The sequence below is a fragment of the Ochotona princeps genome, chromosome 19, assembly GCF_030435755.1.
Source record: "Ochotona princeps isolate mOchPri1 chromosome 19, mOchPri1.hap1, whole genome shotgun sequence".
In the NCBI taxonomy this organism is placed as follows: Eukaryota; Metazoa; Chordata; class Mammalia; order Lagomorpha; family Ochotonidae; genus Ochotona; species Ochotona princeps.
This window is the reverse complement of record NC_080850.1, coordinates 9,288,302-9,308,464: the sequence shown is the minus strand read 5'-3', so window position 1 is coordinate 9,308,464 and position 20,163 is coordinate 9,288,302. Positions and strand designations below refer to the sequence as shown.

The window sequence follows — 20,163 nt, the reverse complement described above, 5'->3', positions numbered from 1 at the left end:
GCCACCCGGCTATTTCTTTATGCGACAGAAGCAGCTTCACAGGCCTCAGGTCTGTGGCCAGCCCTCTTGCCTCCTCCCATGAGACAAGGCCTTCCCTCAGGCAGAAAGTGGCCGTTCCAGCGTGCTGCCCTGAGGTGTCTGCTGTGACAGCCGCTTTCCTTGCCTGTAGATCTCAGTCTGGCACCCCACCAGGCTGCCACCCCCTGCCGGGCTGGCCTCGGCCAACCACGGGCTCAGTGCTGTCTGACCTGTCAGTGGACTCTTTGAAAGGGAGGTTGATGAGGACCAGGGCAGGGGGAGCAAGCAGGCCTGTGAGAGGCTGGAAACAGCAGGCAGAGGGCGAGCATTTGGGGAAATGGGAGGCCGAGATCAGAGGCCCCTGCTCTCAGTTGCCACTGGTTTTTATAACAGGAACAGGGAAAGACAGCAGCAGTGGGAGAGAAGAGGATGGGAGTGAGCTGGCGAGACCTACCAGGGACTGTCCTGGGTGGGAAAACTCGAGTAAAGTGAGTCCCCGAGCCTCGTGCTGGGCTGGGAAGAGTCAACTGAGGGAAAGAGGCAGGAAAGAAGGAAAAGAGGGGAAAAGAAACAACCTGAACGTTGAAGATAAGTTTTAAAACTTTTCTTTGGCATTTCCTCCTCTGGCTCCTGTACCACTCAGGAGATCCTCTCGTGCTGGGTTGTGGGAGGGGCTTTACTAAGTTCAGGGTGAAGAAAATGGAATGAAAGATTAGCTTATTTTAGTGCCCAAAAATGTTTAAAATCCATGTATCATTTTTTTTCATAATGCATATTGTTGCATGAACTTTTGGAAGACTATTCACATGCAAGGATTGAAAGGAAACTTTGCCCTAAAATACATCTTCTATGGGCTTTTTGAAATACCCTCATATTAAAGAGAGGTCTTGCCAGGATTCCATCCCTTTCTTTGGCCCAAGAGCCTTGGTTTCTCCCCAGTAGCAATTGCTTTCACTCCCACATGCATTCTGGAGGCAAAAAAATCAAGCCTGCCAGCTCTTGATGGGGCCCCGTCGACTCTGCCATGACTGCTGCACTCTGGCTAAGACACAGGAAAAGCCCAAAGGTCCCAGGAGCTCCAGGACTGATGAAAAGAACTAGCAAGAATCAGGAGGAGGCTTTCTGGAAGGAACACTAATACAGGTTTATGACTGTGCTTTCTAAGAATGGCCGTGGCACCATCAGGGGAAGAGGACCCACCAGAGGACGGCCCATCAGGCAGCCTGGGTATTAATGGCAGGTGAAGTGTTCCAAATGAGCACCCTGTCAGCCCATCTATTGCTTGCAAAGGTTGGCAATGCCAGAGGCTTAACAGAAGCAGTGAAGAACTAATCTCATATTGCCAGGTTAAATCAAGTCAGCCTTGCCCGTTCCTTTCACTTCTTAGTTACATCAAGCCAGAATACTTTCAATTATCCCTCACTTCCAACTTGTCAGCTGGGGTTGAGTGAAATGCAAATGAAACAGTTTCCCTGTGTGGTAGACAGCAGGAAATATCATTAAGGAGAGCCTGTGCTGATTGACTGCCACACCCCCATCATCGTGTTCCCTGGGTGTGGTCTTAGAGCATCTTGGTGCACTCCAGGGAGAAGATATTGATGAGTCCATTGTATCTGCTGAACAACTGAGGCTTGAGTGTTCAGTCACATGCCCCTGGTGACATTATCGGAGAGTAATAGACCGTATATGAAAACCAGGCCATCCTGATTTCTGAAGTCTATATTCATTTGCTATTTTTCTCACTGAGCCAAGAGCAGAGCCACCCTGAGCAAGAGAGGCAGAGGGCAAGCACTGCCTCTAGTTGAGCAGGCCCTGGCCATTGGAGTGACTCTCTAGAAATGTTCCAAGCCCCAAAGTCAACTGTGCTGAGAGGAGCACCCACATGAGCTGTTCTTGTCTCTCCCCTTCGTGATACTCTTAAACCCTCTGCTATCCCTCTACCCACCCCCAATCCATGTGGGGTCAACCAGATACCCCGTTGGTTTGTGATTTGCTTCTGTGACATATCCAAGAGCCCCCTGGCCATCCCAGCACCAAATGGCAGCCACCCATTGAGTGGCTCCCAGTGACAGAAGGGATGTTTTTTTCTTGAGCAAGATCACCGACATCAGACTGCTAGAATGATGGTGACCTGCCAGTGTGTCTAGATGGACAAGCTGTTTATATAGACGTGAGCCCAACAAAAACACATTGGCCTGGTATCCCACACACTTCAGGCCTGACCCTGCAAAGAGCTCACCTGAGAATAATAAGGCAAAATCAGTCCTGTGGTTGCCGTATTTTTGTTTCACTTATGCCTCTGTATGTCTCTCAGGAAAGTTCAGCAGGAGCCTTACACTCTTGCCAGAGGCACCAATCCCCCAGTTCCTGTGTATCCTCCCTTCGTTGGATCCTCAAGAGCAAATTGCAACAGATCCCTTCCTTGCCACATCTTGTTGCTTCTTCCTTTCCTCCCTGTTGCCTCATTAACTTTCCACCTCTATATCATTAGCTGATCTCCAAAATCGCCTGAAGAAGATTTTAGGGGGTTCACCACCTGTGTTTTTCTTGAGGAAATGAGAACTTGGCAAGTGCCTATCTCAGTACAGGTAAACAAACCTTATATGATGCCAAGAAGATTCAATGAAAAAAGTAGAAGTGACTGAGAGGTACTCGGTCGCTGCTGTTTAGTAGGCAACTGGATGTCCACAGCTGCTCTGGGCACTGTGCCGTGGTCCTAGAGTAGCTTCCCAACACTCCTCTGATATATCATCATCATCATCATCATCATCATCATCATCATCATCATCATCATCATCCCTTCACTGTTTACATTCCCCTGTACAGCCAGTGGACTAAGCTGAGGGTACAGAAGTATATCTAGCCTCCAGAATGTTCCCCTGTGCTCTTTTCCAGCCAATTCATGCTATAGAGGTAACTACAATTTCTAACTTTCTATCATCCTTAAATAGCTTTTTTTCATAATCTCCCTGGAGAGACCATCAGTGCATCAGTGTGTCCTCTTCAAAATCCACCTTTTCAACTAATCCATTCTATGATCCCTCTGCCCAATGAGAAGGGAAGGAAGAATGATGGTTGGTGGTGCCTCCCGTCAAACTGTGATCTGGAAAGAGTGGAGTGTGTTTTTAAAATCTGAGCCTCTGGCTTGTCCCCAGACAGGTGTGGGGTAAGGGCAGGAACAGAACTCTCCACAGTCCCTGTAGGAAACCACTGGAGTCGATTTCTGCCACCCTGTCACGAAGTGAAACTGAGAAAAGTGAATGTAGGTGTTTCTCTGAAGCTTTTAATACCTGAGAAAGCCATCGAGTTCACACAGGTTGGAGAGGGAGTCATTTGCATAGCAAGCTACAGGGAGCAAAAGGTTCCCGAAACAGAACTAAATACCTCCACCAGAATTCTCCATGAGCTGCCCAGTGCACAAATAACAGAGGTGAACATGGGTGTAATATACATCCTCTCAATCCTGGAGCTTTTAAGAACGAGGATGGAAGGACCCTGGGAGCCTCCCCCAGGCAGAAAGCTGGGCATGTTTGCACCTGCTCCGTAACACGCTAATGCTTGCTGGGGCTGCTTTCCACACAGCCTCCCCTGAAACTCTACAGCATACACTATTGATAAGGTTTCAGTTCCAGTTTTGAGATCAATCCTCTTCACATTTTAGGTGCTCCCTTTTAATGCAGGCTAGGCAAGGGCTGGAAATGGCTGACACAAACCTGCAGCCAGTGCAGAAGTTAAGTGCCACCTCAAATTGAGCCATGCTCAAACTGCGAAGCTGAATGGGAGTTTGAATCTGGCAGGTGCCTAGTGCAGTCCTCGGCGGTTAATGTGGCAAGGGCTGAATTCCAGGAAGTCTTGTTTCTCTTGATTCCATGTCAGAACACTGTCCTACGTGTTGGAGTAGCCAGCTCTCGTAATCACTGACTCTCATAGCTATCTTTGCATTCCCCAGCTTAGGGGGACCACCATCCTGTCTGGAGACACCCGCCCCCCTCCCCAGGAGGGAGGACATGCCTCTTCTTTCTGGTAATACAGACCACAATGGATAGTGATCTCTTGGGCTGCCTCTTCCTACTTGTGGTCCCTAGTTGCTGCTTAGCTACTTGCGTAACTTGCTCAGCTTCTCCAAGCCTCCTCCATCTCATACTCTATAGGATGTGTAATATAACAATGGTGACAGTGTATTTGCCTGAGCAGTTGCTGTAACAGGCACCACTCTAAGTACTGGGCATACAATAACTGCTTTTATCCTCCCAACAGTAATTTCTTTTTTATGATTTATTTATTTTTATTGGAAAGTCAGATTTACAGAGAGAAAGTGAGAGAGAGAGAAAGATCTTCCACCTGCTCATTCACTCCCCAAGTGGCCACAACAGCTAGAGATGAGCCAAGCCAAAGCCAGGAGCCAAGAGCTTCTTCTGAGTCTCCCACATGCCTGCAGAGACCCAAGGCTTTGGGCCATCCTCGACTGCTTTCCCATGCCACAAGCAGGGAGCTGGAAGGGAAGTGGAGCATCCAGAGTATGACACAGCACCCATATGGAATTCCAGAAAATGCAAAGCAAGAACTTAAGCCACTAGGATACTGAGCTGGGTCCCAACAATAATTTCTAACATCCTCACCCAGCTGCATGTCCATTTGTGTGTAAGGGAAACAGAGTTACAGAGCAGTTAGCTGTCCCCGGCAGCAGCTAGGTGGTACGTAGGTAGACTCAGATACAAACACAGATGCCTTGTCTCAGAGTTTCAGGTTTAAGAGTTGTATTTTTCTGTTCTGTATAGGGTTCTGGGGAAAATTTACATTGGTAGTGTGTATAGATTTTACTCAGTCTACTACTCATCCAGTATTACTATTAAGCTATCACTAATTAGTTCATAGCCCATAGTAATGAGAGATTATAACCAAATGTTGGCTTAATTTGTTTTCACATCCAATTTTTATACTCTGAAAGGATTAAAAACTTTACGGAGTGCCTGGTTATGGGAATATTTGTAGTTTTTGAACATCTACCAGATGGCATACTGATGTTCTGTTTGTGTCATCTCGCTCATTCCCCTTGACACCACCCTGTTATGTGTACTGTTAGAATTCTGTTTCAAAAGCAAGGAAACTCGGTAAGGTTGATTATCGTTCCAGACTAACACAGCCAGGAACATGAGTTTGAAACCCAGCTCCATCTGAGGCAGTAATCCAGGCTTGTACCTCTTGTACTGTGTAGACGGTAATGGAGTTGTTTTTTAACCTTGGAACTTATAAGCCAAATGATTCCATTCAGTATTAATTAGTCTGATGTCTGCTTCATGTTGCTAAAGTGGCCCTGGAAAGTTATCTCTGATCTTAATCAAAAAACATGAAAAAGATGCCTCAATGTTGTTCTCAGAAAGTTTCTTCACTCCCACATCTCTGAAGTTTTCACTACCATTAGGATAGGACATGTAGGGGAATACCTGAAAAAAAATCAAGGGAAATGGGAGGAAATAGTAATTTTATTTTGGTATCAAAAACAATTTTGAAGTCTAAGCTCATCAATGGTCTTTAAAAAAATGGTGCTTGGGCCAGGGGTGAACTTGTTGCCTGCAGTGGCAACATCCCATGTGGGCGTCAGTTTGAGTCTCAGATATTCTACTTCCAATTCAGCTCCCTGCCATTTCACCTGAGAAAGTGGTGGAAGATGGCACAAATCCCTGGGCCTCTGTACCCACGTGGGAGACCTCGGTGAAGCTCCCTGTTTCAGCCTAGTCCTGCCTGGGCTATTGTAACCATTTGGGGAGTGAATCAGTAGGTGCAAAATTTCTTCCTCTTCCTCGCGTCTCTCCTTACAACTCTCTCCCCTCTGTTCTCTGTTTCTCCCTCTGTCTTGCTCTGTAACTCTGGCTTTCAAATAAACAAATAAAATCTATTTTAAAAAAAAAAGATTATAGGACCTGGCATGGTAGCCTAGCAGCTAAAGTCCTCGCCTTGCACATGCCAGGATCCCATGTGGGTACTGGTTCTAATCCCGGCAGCCCCACCTCCCATCCAGCTCCCTGCTTGTGGCCTGGGAAAGCAGTCGAGGATTTTGGCCCAAAGCCTTGAATGCTGCACCTGTGTGGGAGACCTGGAAGTAGCTCCTGGTTCCTGGCTTCAGAGCAGCTCAGTTCTTGCCGTTGTAGCCACTTGGGGAATGAATCAGCAGATGGAAGATCTTCCTCTCTGTCTCTCCTTTCTGTATATCTGACTTTCCAATTAAAAAAATAAATCTTTTTTTTAAAAAGATTATAAAAGATTATTTTTAAAAATGGGTTTCAGAATTTTTTGCACCGAAAATCATCTGTTCAGAACCACTTTCCACAAACATCTTGAAGGCCTTGCATAGATACAGAACCCAGACAGAGCTGTAGGTAAGCATTTGTTCTTCTGGAAAACACTAAAATCATTCTCCCTGGTCACCTTTTAGAACAAGACAGAACGAGATAGGATGAACATGCATGATGCTGCATATATGCCACCGCTCTGAGTCCATTGGAGAAGGCCCAACCTCACTTTCCCATCACTGCTGAGTCAGAATTGGGCCCTCCTTGAGGACCCTGCAATACCCTCACCAAGAGAGAGACAACCAGACAAATAAGCAGGTAGATATATAAATAAAGAAATCGTCCAATATGGTAGGAGGGCTGCATCGCTTCTCGCCACAGTTGAATGGAGACATCGGGGACTCTCGGGTCCTGAACTGGCAATTCAGAACAGTTTGATTGCCTGCTTGATTGTTTGCGAGATAACTGCAAGATTGTCAGTGACAGGGTAATTTACTGAAGATTGCAATGTCAGACTCCATCCAAGGGGCTTGCTGGCATAAAGATGCGATCCTCCAGACTGACAGGCCACTGGGAGATTGGAGTGCCAATTTAAAGTTCACGGTGTCGTCTGCAAGTGTTCAGCCGCGGCAGCCCATAATCACGCAACATGATGAGGTCATTACCGGCAGCACGCATGCTCACGCTTAATCACGGCGAGAACCCCGTGCCCAACCTGGGTGCAAGCAAGCATAAATATGTAAAAGCACATCATTTACAGTCCTTCTCCATCTGCCCACCCCCACCCCATTTCCTTAGCGTTTGTCATCTACTGCTGTTGTGTTTAGGCCATCTCCTGCCAGATAGGCCCTTGAGTAAAAAAGCCTGAAATCAACAAAACAGTAGGGAAGTTGGCAGGTCACAATGGTACTGAAGTAGAAGCAATGGCATGCCCAAGCACAACGACAGGCTAGAGGACTGCTCCAGTGCTTAATAGGCAAAGTGTCTCCGGTTATTATTTGAGCCCAAAGAGGCCCTCCCAGCCAGCAGTGTGGAGTGGGTGGTAAATGGCTTGAAGGGGGAAGAGAAACATTCCCCCGCTTCAGGGTAGGCAACGACCACCAGAGATAGATGGGACTCCTGATGCCAAGAGGCTGGCCACTTACAGAAATCTACAGTGCTAACAAGCCTGGGTTGCTTCTCACCTGAGAAGTTGCTGTGGCTGCCAGCGTATCCCAGTGGGTTGCTATTCCAGTCTGAAGCAGGCTTTGCATGGCGAATTCCTGCCGCAGAGTTCAGGCCACTGAAGGGGAGGCTCCTAAGTAAAATCCTGGGCTCTCTTTTGGCCCCTTTTCCTTTTCCTATTCGACCATGGTACTGCCGTGCCGATCCTTCCGCCTGAATGTGGGCCTGAGAAGATGCCTCCACACTCAGCCACTGCCACCACACCTGAATGCTGTTTCAGGAGTTCACCAGTCTCCTGGGAGCTTGGGCCACAGCCAGCTCTCATGAACAGAGCCTCGGTTTCACAAGTCTCTAAATTTAAAGCATGCATTCCTACTTGCCCTAAGTGCCTGTAATTCCAGGAAAGTGTGTGCATCTAAACGTGTCGCAAGGCACATGAGTAGCATTTGCCCATGTGGAAAATGAGAGGCTGGTTTTTGTTATTGAAAGGCCCAGCAAAACACGCAACCTCTTAATTTGTTTGCTTTCTAAAGAGAAAGTCATGCATTAAAATAATTGTACATTAATTGCTAAATGACAGTGGAACTTTGGTAAAATTATATATTTCAGTTTCATTAGCGTAACCAAACGAAAAGGGTAATGCCAAAAGATTACCTTGTAGTAGATTAAAATCCCACAGCCAGGTCTCAGATGCAGCTTTCACGTACAAGTGTTGGTCAAGGTACAGCCCAGGGTTTGAATGCATGTTCTTAGAATGCTAATTATGTCCACCATAATGCCTTTTACTATCAAATCCAGGAGGCTGGAGATAAGTTATTCTTTACTGTGTGTTTAATCAATTCCCAACAAAGTAAATTAGGAATGGACAACTAATCAATTCCAATAGGAAACTTAAAGGAGAAGGCACTGCCCTGGAACATTCTCGTGTTCTGCGGTCAGGATATGTGAGGAATGGAAAACAAGTCATTTATTCATTCAACAAACATTTGTTCAGTGCCCCATTCTCTGGTTGCCACTAATTTCACAGAGAAATTAGTAAGATACTGTTCTTCTTTTCCTAGAACTCATTTTCCAGATAGGGAGGCAAGCATAAAGAGGTAATTCATTCTAGTACAAGGAAGTTGGTGATAACAACGACACATTCTAAAATGTATTGTGCATACAAATCACCTGAGTGTCATGTTGACAATGCATATGGCAGGACCTGCTGGTGGGGGAGGGGACTCTCTCTGGGGGAGGTCTGGGCTGGCTTTCATTCTCCCCACAGACTGTGGGTGTCTGAGAACCCCTGATGCAAGGAATGGAAGACCTGTCTTGCTCAGGTTCTGGCTGTGATAGCAACATAGTGGAAGCCTCCAAGAGAAGCATTTACTTCTCCCAGCTATGGGGCTGGAAGGTCCCAGATGAAGGCACGGGTAGATGTGGTGTGTTTGCCTGATTTCTTGCTAATAGATGATCGTCTGTGGTTCCCATGCCAGAAAGAGGGCTCTCTGGGGTCCCTTTTCTGAGAACATTTATCGCGCTCACTGGAGCTCCACCTTCATGATCTAATTCCCAATCAGAGCCCCCACCTTCGAATACAGGCTCATTGTGGGATTAGGATTTCAACACATGACTCTGTAGAGATACACACATTCAAGCCAGGGCTGTCATCTGGAAGGCTTTCTAAAGGAGAGGCCACACCAAAACTGGGTATAAAGGATGAGGGGGTGTGCCTTCTTTTCTGCTACTATACTGTCAGCTCCTTAAGGCCACAGATAGTGGTTCTTTACCCACTATATTATTTCCAGCACATAGCCAGCACTCAGGTATTTACTACATGGTAAATGAATGAATAGAAATTAGGAAGAGGGATGGAGAAGCAGAAAGACAATCCAAACCGAGAGTTGACAGTCCTGCCGCATCCAGGAGCAGAGAACCAGACACAGCTGGGTAGATAATGGTTCCATTTTCAGGCTCCCCAAGCCAAAGCCATTTCTCCACCTTTCCAGGAAAATATAAACATCACAGCACCTGCCTCTCACCTGGTTTGGAGTGGGCAGAGCTGGAATGCTTTTCTCCATGGAATTGCCTTTCAAGGAATCACACACACTTTGATGCCCTATGCACCTGTTATTGGTACAGGCCCCTGGCAGCTGGCTACAGGTCATTTTTTATGCTTTGTTGCTTGAGAAGCTAAGTTTTCATTCCCAACTATTCGAATCATTTTGTATCCTAGTAAAAGAAAAACAATAAAGCAACAATTCTAGTAAAAAAAAATATGATAAAGCAAAGAGAGTCTCACTAATCTACACCCAAGGCTAACCCTTCATCAACATTTTCAATCATTTCCTTTCCACCTTTGACTTTCTGTGCATAACAATCAGAGTGATTCAGGGCTTGCCATGTTGAACCTGCCACATCGGATGCTTAGGAAGATTGGACCTTCTTCCTGCTTGGATTGGGAACATGAATGTTGGAGTCTCCAAGCAGCTATGTGCCACATGCTCCTGTAACCCTGCCTCCTCTGCCTTCCAGATGGCCTGGTGGATTGCCTGGACCCTGACTGCTGCCTGCAGTCGGCCTGTCAGAACAGCCTGCTCTGCCGGGGGTCCCGGGACCCTCTGGACATCATTCAGCAGGGCCAGACAGACTGGCCTGCGGTGAAGTCCTTCTACGACCGCATCAAGCTCTTGGCAGGCAAGGACAGCACCCACATCATCCCTGGAGACAACCCGTTCAACAGCAGGTAGGCACCCTCCCTGTTGGAGCAGGAGCAAGAGCTTTGATTTTTTTGGTTTTTGTTTTGTTTTGTTTTGCTGGACCTGATTGGCCCAGAAAATGCCTGTGGAAGGCAGCTGTCTGCTGGAGTTCCAAGGGGTGGGGGGAGTTAGGATGGGGGTGGGTGATTGGTTTCTTCCTTTGGGTTGGGCCTCCAGGACAGGAATCCTGGTGTGTCTGCAGGCTTTGGCCTCTGTCAGCCCAAGCTGCTGGAGATACCTGTTGCTTCCCTGGATTTTAGATCATTTTTATGATCTATTATTTTATGACACTGTTGTCATTATTATAAATCCCCCTTTATAATGCCTCTGAGAGTGACTTTTGTTTGAGCATCACTGAAATAGTTCATTCAGAAGAGACTCTCTGAAAGCTGCTATTAACTTGATAACATAACCCATCATTCAGAGCATCTTAGAGTCAAGTTGATGCCAGTTGTGAGAATTTATTGAGCACCTAGAAAGAGCCAGGGACCTCATGTAGATGATCTCTAATCCTCACAGCTGCCTCACGTACAACAGCCGCTATATCCAGTGTGCGCGAGCCTTTAAGCCGCTGCGTTTTGCTTCTCATCCCCTCATTCCCTCTATTTTTGCTCTCCATTGCTAATATACAAAAGTGTATGGACAGCCCAGGGTCAAATCATGGATTTATTTGAGAGTCAGTTTGGTCCCTCCAGTTGCCCCAGGACTATGGCTCCTGGAGAAGAGAGGAAGGGAGGGTTTCCCTTTACTAACCCTCCTCACTACCTCAGTTTTTCCTCTCCCTGTGCACTATCTTTGATCCAGAAGCGGGCCAGAGAAAGCAGGGGGTCTTCTGAATGGCCTGACTGTGCAAGGCTGACTGTCACCCCCGCAGGTGCAGGTCCAGCTACCAAGGGGCATGCTGATAGGAGCATAGTGAGCCTGGTCTGGTTGGGGCTGGCCAAACTTATCTCTGAGCCATGCAGGAGAATAAAAGCTGCACGCAGAATCTTTTTTCACAGAATCTCTGTCAACCAAGAACTGGAGAAGGGTGGTGCTTGGCTCTCTTGGCCCCTGAGAGCACCAATCACTGCATCTTCATCTGGATTCTCTCCTTCTTTTTTTTTTAATTATTCACCTTTCTTCTTCATTCATTTGGGTTCCAAATTGGAAATTTTTATTTTGTTTTTGATTAGTGCACAATGATTTTCCATACTTAGAGAGTCCATTGTGATTTTTTTTTATGTTCATATAAACGTTATGTCAGGATCAAATCATGTTAAATAGGATGTCCATCACCTTAAGCATGTATTGCTTCTTCATTGGAAAAACATCCTCGGTCTCCAGATTAATGAAATTAGAACAATATGATGATTGTGTAATATGCACACAGATGGCGTTTATACTCATAGAAGTTCTCAACAAAGCGAAAGAAACCGTAAGTCTCTGACCAAACAAGAAGGCCTTTCCTCTCCTTGCTCAGTCCCAGTTCTTGGAGAGTTTCTGTAAGTTCTGCTTCTTCAGAATCAGCAGCAAGCTTCATCTTGCCGAAGAAAGTGTTTGTCCTCTGCCAGGAGCATCTTGGTGGAGTTTGTATGCAGTTTGCTTCTAGTGGAAATGCATCTTTGGAGGCCCTTCCTCTATGTCTGTTAGAATAGACCTAATTAACATTGCATGATTTCTTTCCTAAATCTAGACATTTCCTTTCAATACACTTTCTTCACTAGACTCCTCTGGTTGAATCTTGATCTCCTCACCAGCAATTACCACTTCCAGAAAGCATCTGGGCTTCAGGTAGGATCCAGGAAAGCAAGCATGGGCTGCAGATTAGTGGGTAGATGACGTCACCTCATGGACTCTGAGCTAAAGAGAGCTGCTTAAGAGAAAGCTTCTCTGGAGCCTTGAACATGGCACTGAATAGCACCACCCAGATGAGCAGCCACTGTTGAGCCTGTCTACTTGGTGCCATCTTTCACAGGCTAAGGTTCAGTAAGCATGAGCATCTCAGAGCATTATTGTCTGACAGGTACTGAAGGACAGAGCCAGGAGTAAAAAAAAAAAAATTAACTTATTTCAAGACTTCTAAAAAGGCGTTCCCCTACATAATGGCATACAAAAATAGCTGAAATGCCTCCACTCCACCACTGTAATTTACAGAGCAGATCTCACTATTGAGATAATGTGATAATTGTTACACATCAGTAATCATAAATAGAAATGAACTGATAGCATGTCTTAGCTGAATCTTTTCTACAATTGACTGCCTGGAAATGATAGGAAGCCAGCTGTAATCACAAATTAGAAAGACAGAAGGTAGGACTCATAGGCAGAAAACCAACCCCTGCTAGTCCTTCGTCCATCTGCAGGGTCCTAGGACTGAGGGGAAAGGAGCAGCTGTTGTGTAGCAGTAATAATAATAGTAATAAGAACGATGATAACAATAACGGAGAAGTTATCCCATGTGGAACATACTCCTAATTTTGTTTCTTCATCATGAGCGTTGTGTGTCATCGGCATCCTTCCTAGCGGTCATCAGTACACATCATTGATTTTAAAACAGTGTCTGGTAAGGCCTTCAAGAAATCTCAGTGAACACTGAGATAAGAAAATGTGATTGAACAAAAGAGTTATTTTCATAAATTAGTTTCCCACTTTCATAAAACTCTAACATTGTGGTGGGAACCAGCTAAAAATGGGATTCATTTGTTAGGCAGCCAGTAAGAGACAATTAGAGCTGTCAGTAGAACATTCTAAGCACTCCTGAGATCATCAAAAGGTTGGAGTTGAACAGTTGGGGGTATTACTAATAGAATAGAATAGACAGCATCCCTCCAGTTTTCAGTGTACTCAGGATTGCAAAAGTAAGCGCATTCCAAAAATCTTTGGCAAGATCCTGGCAGAGAAATGGTCAGCTTAGTTGGGAGTGTGTCCAGGAACCAAGAAGCTGGAGAACTTCTGTTCTTTCATCAAATTGCCCAGCATCTTTGAGGCCTGCAATACAGCTGTAGACCTGTTGAGTTGACTAGGAACTCAGTGCAAAAAAATGGACCTTCTCATTGCTCTATTTCTCCATGAAATCCAGAGAATTTGGGTGAAGAGACTTGTGCGTTCTCTCCCCATGGATGTAGATTAGAACACAGGTGGAGCATCCCTAAATTTGAAATTCCAATGTCTGAAATGCTCCCAGATCAGAACCTTTTAAAGTCATGTGGCAAAACACCATCAATTAGAAAACTCCATCTCATATGAAACTTCATCTCAAAAACAAAGTATTGTATAAATCCCATTCAGGCAATGTGTGTAAGGTATCTATAGAACATAAATGAATTTTGTGTTTAGACTTGGGTCCCATCCCCAAGATATCTCATAGTATATACGTGGAGCTATTCCCAAAAAAATGCTCAGAACACTTTTGACCTCACACGTTTCAGAAAATGAAAGCCCAAACTGTATTGTAGCATCTCTTGGACTGTGGAGGATTTCTTGGAGACAGTTCATTGGAAATTAGCATTCTTGGACCCAACGCGGTGACCTAGCAGCTAAAGTCCTCACCTTGAACGTGCCAGGATCCCATATGGGCACAGTTTCTAATCCCAGCAACTCCACTTCCCATCCAGCTCCCTGCTTGTAGCCTGGGAAAGCAGTCTAGGATGATGGCCCAAAGCCTTGGGACTCTGCACACATGTGGGAGACCTGAAGGAAGTTGGCTTTGGATTGGCACAGCACTGGTCATGTGGTCACTTGGGGAGTAAATCATCAGACAGAAGATCTTCCTCTCTGTCTCTCCTCCTCAGGCTCTTGTGGGTTGTGAGACATTTTGCCTAAAAAAGGGGGTCAAATAAACATGTGTATGTCCGAGTTCCCCAAAGCCTCCTCATGCTCCTCTCCACCTTCTGGGGCATCCCAGCCTCAAGGAGAAGAGTAAAGAGGCCTTTCTTCACAGCACAAAGAGGAAATAAGTGGCCAGAGAGGAAGGCTCTCACTCAAGTATTATATCCAGCACCAGCCTAAGGACGGCCTGCAGCTCACAGCCAACAGAAGTCAGACACCACCAAGAACTGGAGCAAGGCCAAGGGAAGACAGCATGTGTACAAGACTGGTTTGGGGCAGTAATGGGAAGTGCTGCTCATTGAATTGCCCCCAACATGTGTCACTGGGTTTGTTCCTCAGCAAAGCAGTACATTGAGATGTCTCTTCTGCCCATACCTCTCTCTGGGATGTAACTAGTGGAGATCAGAATGTGACGGTGTTCAAACTCCCCTCCTCATCCTGGAGACCAGAGGGAAGTGGGAAGAAGTGGCAGAAAAGGATTGCACCAAAGCCCCTTATGTTCTGTTTGTGGCTCAAAGACCTGTGTGTGTTTCTCTTTCTCTCTCAGCTTGGTTTCTCTCATTCGAGGTCAAGTAGTAACTACAGATGGGACTCCCCTGGTTGGTGTGAACGTGTCATTTGTCAAGTACCCAAAATATGGCTACACTATCACCCGCCAGGATGGCACGTGAGTAACCCTGTGGGGCTGGTACCTACCCAGGATCAAGTGTATGTACGGATATCAATAGAGGTGTTGGCTTGGAACCACATGGGTCCCCCTGATGGACTGGAATGCTGGCCAGACCAGGCCTCTGGTGAGGATATCACCTTAAAAAGGTTCATGCTTGCTGATCCAAACAGAATAAATAATAGACAAGCCCACCTACCTATCCAGAGCAACCAACAGCCTTCACCTTCCTTTTGCCACATCAGATCAATACGTCCTCTGTGTGTGTGGTGGTGGGTGAGGATGGGTGGGAGAAGGGGTGGATTCTGGGAGAAGGGAAGGTAGCTTTTAGAAACTAACTCCTGTTTTAAATCAAAGGCAGTGCAGGGTGACAGGAATCCACATGACATAGCATCCTGTGGTGATCCCCTTCTGCTTTCATCTGTGGCTTTAGGAGTTGTGTTGTTTTCACTGCAGTTTTGAGGGGTGGGCTGTAATCAGAGAAGTCTAATTAAATACATTTAGCAGTCACCCTGCTGAGTAAAGGAGGCAACCTTCTCCTATTATCTTCTGATTGGAAACATGCACGCATTCCGCCCCCACCAAGATGAAAGCCCCATCATTTCCTTCATCCATTGGGCAGAGAGGAGAATGTTACAGAAAAAGATAACTGGAAAAGAAACTATAGGGAGAAGAAAACACTCATTCACTTTGGACTGGGGGAAAAACACCCACCGACTCTTACTTTCTATTCCAAATGAAAAAGGAATCCATTGCAGCCCCGTTCTACAGTAACGGACTCTGGAGAATCACAGATGTATCATGTGGATAGGAATTGCTATTCTTGCCTTTCTCGGCTCAAGTCTGGCCTTATATTCTAAGGGCCTAAAGTAGACTTGCCGGCAGTTCCAAAAAAATGGCAAGGCCACGGCAGATTAGATTCCCACCTCTGAAAGCTGAAGAGAGGGTCTAATGATTCACAGCAAATCTCAGAATTCATTAAATTTCTCCTATCTCACTCACACATTTATGCAGCCAATTCTAATTATTGGCAAGCACCAGGAGAGCGAATACGCACTGTGCAGAGCTCTGCTAGCCCCTGTGCATTCTTAGGCATCGGTGTTCTTAGTAAACCCACATCCTCTGGAAGACACTTTGAGTCCTGGTCTGCTGCCTGGTCTCTCTGTGTATCTGATTCTGCTCAGCTGCTTCCCGACTCATCATGGCCAAAATCCTCTCCCTGGAGCATCTGTCCCATCTCCAGGATCACTGGCTGTCAAGCAGGTTCGAGTTGCAAAGCCATGGAAGTCACGGACACACGTGGCAATGCTCCCATATTTGTGGCATGCACCATGAATATTCATGTTTACTCTATCATGCCAACTGGCAACAATTTTGCTTCAAGACATTTGACTTTCTTCTGTTTCCTGTACACACCTGTCCTAGTAATGTGCACACCCAATACGTAGGTGCATAAACAAACCAATTAGTTGTACTGTGTGTGCCTTGAGGGTCATCTTAATATTCTTCTGCTCCTTGGCCATTCATTTTATGTCTGCCTACTAAAAATCATCCAGTAGATTGTTGAAATTGGGTGAAATCCGTGAGTCAGGATCTTTTGAATTTTTGCTATGATCAAGGTGCTCGGTGAGCTGCTGGGGATTCTGAAGGGAGTGAGGCAGCCATCACTAGTATGAATAATGGATTGATTTTCTAGTGAAGTAAAGCTTAAAATAGAGAAATATTACTCCATTAATTGGGAAAGAGCTACCATAACCATACTGTTCTTCTCATAGCCTGTGTCTAGCTCTTAAGGAACAGAGAGGAAGATAGCTGAGGAAACATTGTCAAAGATGGCAGAAACCAAGCAGGTGTTGAGTAGAAGAGCTTTCCCCGTGATCTCACATGAATTCTAGCAACTGAACACCTTTTGGCCTTTCCCTGTGCTAGCTGTATTACATCTAGTATGTAAAGGGCCCCACAGTATATAGTTGCAGTTTTGCTGGCTATGCGGTTGCTGTTGCCAAACTCAACTCTACCATTGTAGCAGGAAAGCAACCATAGAGGATATGTAAACAAGTGGACATAGCTCTGTGCCAGTAAAACTTCGTTGACCACAGTAGATGGGAGCCCTTAGCTTGCTAGCCCCTGCTTTGCAATCGCCGTGATTTCTCATTCCCTCAGTCACGCTAGGTGTTGGAAATATCATCACTCCCATTGTACAGCTAGAGGCCCTTGCTCAGAGAGGGTTAGTAATTTGCCCATCACCACTCAACTAGTCATTGACGCAGTCTGGGTTCTGTCCCAGTGTAACTGCCTCTTGGCCTCCATGCTCTCCCCTTCCTGCTGTCTTGCCAGCCACTGAGTTCACCTCTCTCAGGGAACCCACTTGCCTCCTCTGTAGGTTTGACCTGATTGCCAATGGGGGTGCCTCTTTGACCCTGCACTTTGAGCGAGCCCCATTCATGAGCCAGGAGCGCACCGTGTGGCTGCCGTGGAACAGCTTCTATGCCATGGACACCCTGGTGATGAAGACCGAGGAGAACTCCATTCCTAGTTGTGACCTCAGTGGCTTCGTCCGGCCCGACCCAATCATCATCTCCTCCCCGCTGTCCACCTTCTTCAGTGCTGCCCCTGCACAGAATCCCATTGTGCCTGAAACTCAGGTAAGGAGAGCAATTCCCAGAGCGAGCTGCCCAGCACTACTCTCTCCCAAGCCAACAGGCCGGCTTACCCCATCCCGTCTGTCTGCCTCACAGGGCTAGAGAAACTAACACATAGGGAAGGGGCAAAAGGTAGGTGCATGATGGAGTTTATGGCCATGAAGATGAACCTTTGAATCCCTCCAAGACATTCTGGATGTTTCCAGATAGTCATTCAAGATGCTTGCAGTCACCAGAGCCTTTAACAAAATAACAACAATATACATATGTGCAACCCACCTGCAAATTGCTTTTTATTCCTGTTAGTCACCGAGATACATGATAAGAGGCGCTTTAATGATCTACATCGGTGTTACGACAGAGGGCAGATTACATTATTGCCTCCCTGTTGCTTTATACCAATTGTCAGTGGAAGTTGCAGGTTCGTATAATTACAGCCTCTCGTGGCCTCCTCGCATGCAGCTAGCAATAAAGCCTGCTGTTCTTATTTACATCTTTTGCCAACAGTGTAGTTTTTAAAAAGGAAACGCAACGGTGACTAAGAATAATTATTAATCCAAAAATCATAACCTCAGCCCACTTCGCTCCATGGTGTAGGATAAAGTTCTGGTTGTTTGGGTTGGTTTTGGGGGGTTTTTGTTTGTTTGTTTTTGTCAGCAGGGAGAAGTGGTTTGTAACATCTTAGTGAGGGAGGCAGTGTTGGGTTGCAAATGGCTCACCTGTGCACCACAGGGACATTCGATGTTTCCCTTGGGTTTCTTCCACTCCAGGTTCTGCATGAAGAGATTGAGCTCCCTGGTTCCAATGTGAAGCTGCGGTACCTGAGCTCCAGAACAGCAGGGTACAAGTCACTGCTGAAGATCACCATGACCCAGTCCACGGTGCCCTTGAACCTCATCCGTGTGCACCTGATGGTTGCTGTAGAAGGACATCTCTTCCAGAAGTCCTTCCAGGCCTCCCCCAACCTGGCCTACACCTTCATCTGGGACAAGACAGATGCCTATGGCCAAAGGGTGTATGGGCTCTCAGATGCTGTTGGTATGTTCTGGCTTTTACTACTTGTTGCTCTGTGGAATTCATCCCATCTTTATTGAGCTCCTGGTCTATGTCAAGAACTACTATTAAACAGACCTTCTCTCTCTCTCTCTCTCTCTCTCTATATATATATATATGTATATATAAGCTATATATATAAGCTATATAATATCTATAATATATCTAATATATATTAGATATATATCTAATATATAATATATAAGATATATAATATATAATGCATATATGATATATAATATATATTATGTGATATATAATTATGTGATATAATATATACCATGAATATTCATGAGTATTCATGAATATATTATATATATATATAATAGAGAGAGAGAGAGAAGTTGGCCAATAAGATAGGCAAGCTGCTTTTTGTCAGGGATCTTCCATTTCAGGGGACAATAAAACAGATTGGGCAAATAAAAATTCTGTAATGACAGACATTAATGATAAAGTGAGAATCAGTGATGTAGTCTAGGGAAAAGGGGCAGTTGCGGTTGGATATTCAGGGAAGGTTTCTCAATGGGATGACACATTTAAGTTCAATTCTGAATGACAAGAAGGAGATATGTAAAAAATGCAAATAAGAACATTCCAGGCATAGAGAAGAGTGAGATATGTTCGAGAAACAGAGAGTTAATAAGGCTGAAATCTCATTTTAAAAGGAGAATATTCCAGATGAAGGGAGAGAGGCAGGCATGGGCTGGGTCCTGCTTCAGGGAGAGCACTTACAGGTAGGTTACACCTCCAGAAACAGACAGTGGGGCTTCTGGGGGGGAGGGCAGTGTGTAAACCACATGTTATGTGGCAGGACTTTGTCTTTTGAGGAAACAACATAATCTCGCCTCCTTGTGAAAGACCCTAAAAGAAAGGTAGGGGCGGATATTTGGCAAAGCTATTAAGATACCACTTGGAATGTCCATCTTCCTTGTCAAAGTCCCTGACTCTGCTTCCAGCATCTGACTAACTTGCACACAGGGAGGCAGCAGGTGTTGGTCCAAGTGCATGGATGCCTGCCACACACATGAGAATCCCAGATTGTGTTCCTGGCTTCTGGCTTCAGCCTGACCCAACCCTGGCTGCTGTGGGCATTTGGGGGATGAACCAGCAAAACAAAGGTATCTTTGTCTGTCTCTCCTTGTCCAGCTGTCTCTCTTTGCCTTTCAAATGTAAAACCAATTTTAAGACATTTTTAAAGGGAGAGAGAAAGATTGCTCTGGTTAGAGTTTTGAGCTGTGAATTAATATCAGCCTGCCTGATTATCTCTTCCTACTTGTGGAATGCTATCCGGGGATTCATTAAAATCTAGAATCCTTCATTTTTAATACAAGTATGCTTGTGGTTTGCGAAAACTGTGAATAAATATATGTTACCAAAATAAGGAACCAGTGAACATAGCAATGTTCTCTGTAATTGGCAGCAGTGTGTATCAGATGTTCCCTTTGTGTGGAGACTGTTCTGCTAGGGCCTTTGTCTTGGGCAGCCTCTAAGCAACTTAGCCACTGGGTACCCTCTTAGCCCCCCTTGAATGCCAGAGGCAAGGCAGAGAGTAAGGAAGTTGCCAGAGACAGTGCCACCAGGAGGACCAGATAAGGCCCAGTGGTCTCTCTTATCAGTGAGTGCAGTTAATAACTTAATCAAGATAGTGACGCAATATCGGAGTGTCAAGTATATTTCATGTAAAACACTGATTCAAAAAATATTATGCTTAGCTTTAGCCAATATCAAAATGATAGCCCATCTCCAAAAGTTAACTGAAGATCATAATATATCCCCAT

At 45.6% G+C, this 20,163-nt stretch overlaps 1 protein-coding gene across 1 annotated transcript in view; it reads left to right on the top strand.

The window, feature by feature from the left end:
* TENM2 (teneurin transmembrane protein 2) overlaps positions 1-20,163 on the top strand; it is a 344,410-nt gene that overhangs the window by 268,689 nt on the left and 55,558 nt on the right. The window contains exons 14-17 of the mRNA XM_058677877.1: positions 9,990-10,200; positions 14,571-14,690; positions 17,074-17,335; positions 18,103-18,370. Of these exons, the coding sequence (XP_058533860.1) occupies positions 9,990-10,200; positions 14,571-14,690; positions 17,074-17,335; positions 18,103-18,370 (861 nt within the window). The remainder of the gene's footprint in view (positions 1-9,989; positions 10,201-14,570; positions 14,691-17,073; positions 17,336-18,102; positions 18,371-20,163) is intronic.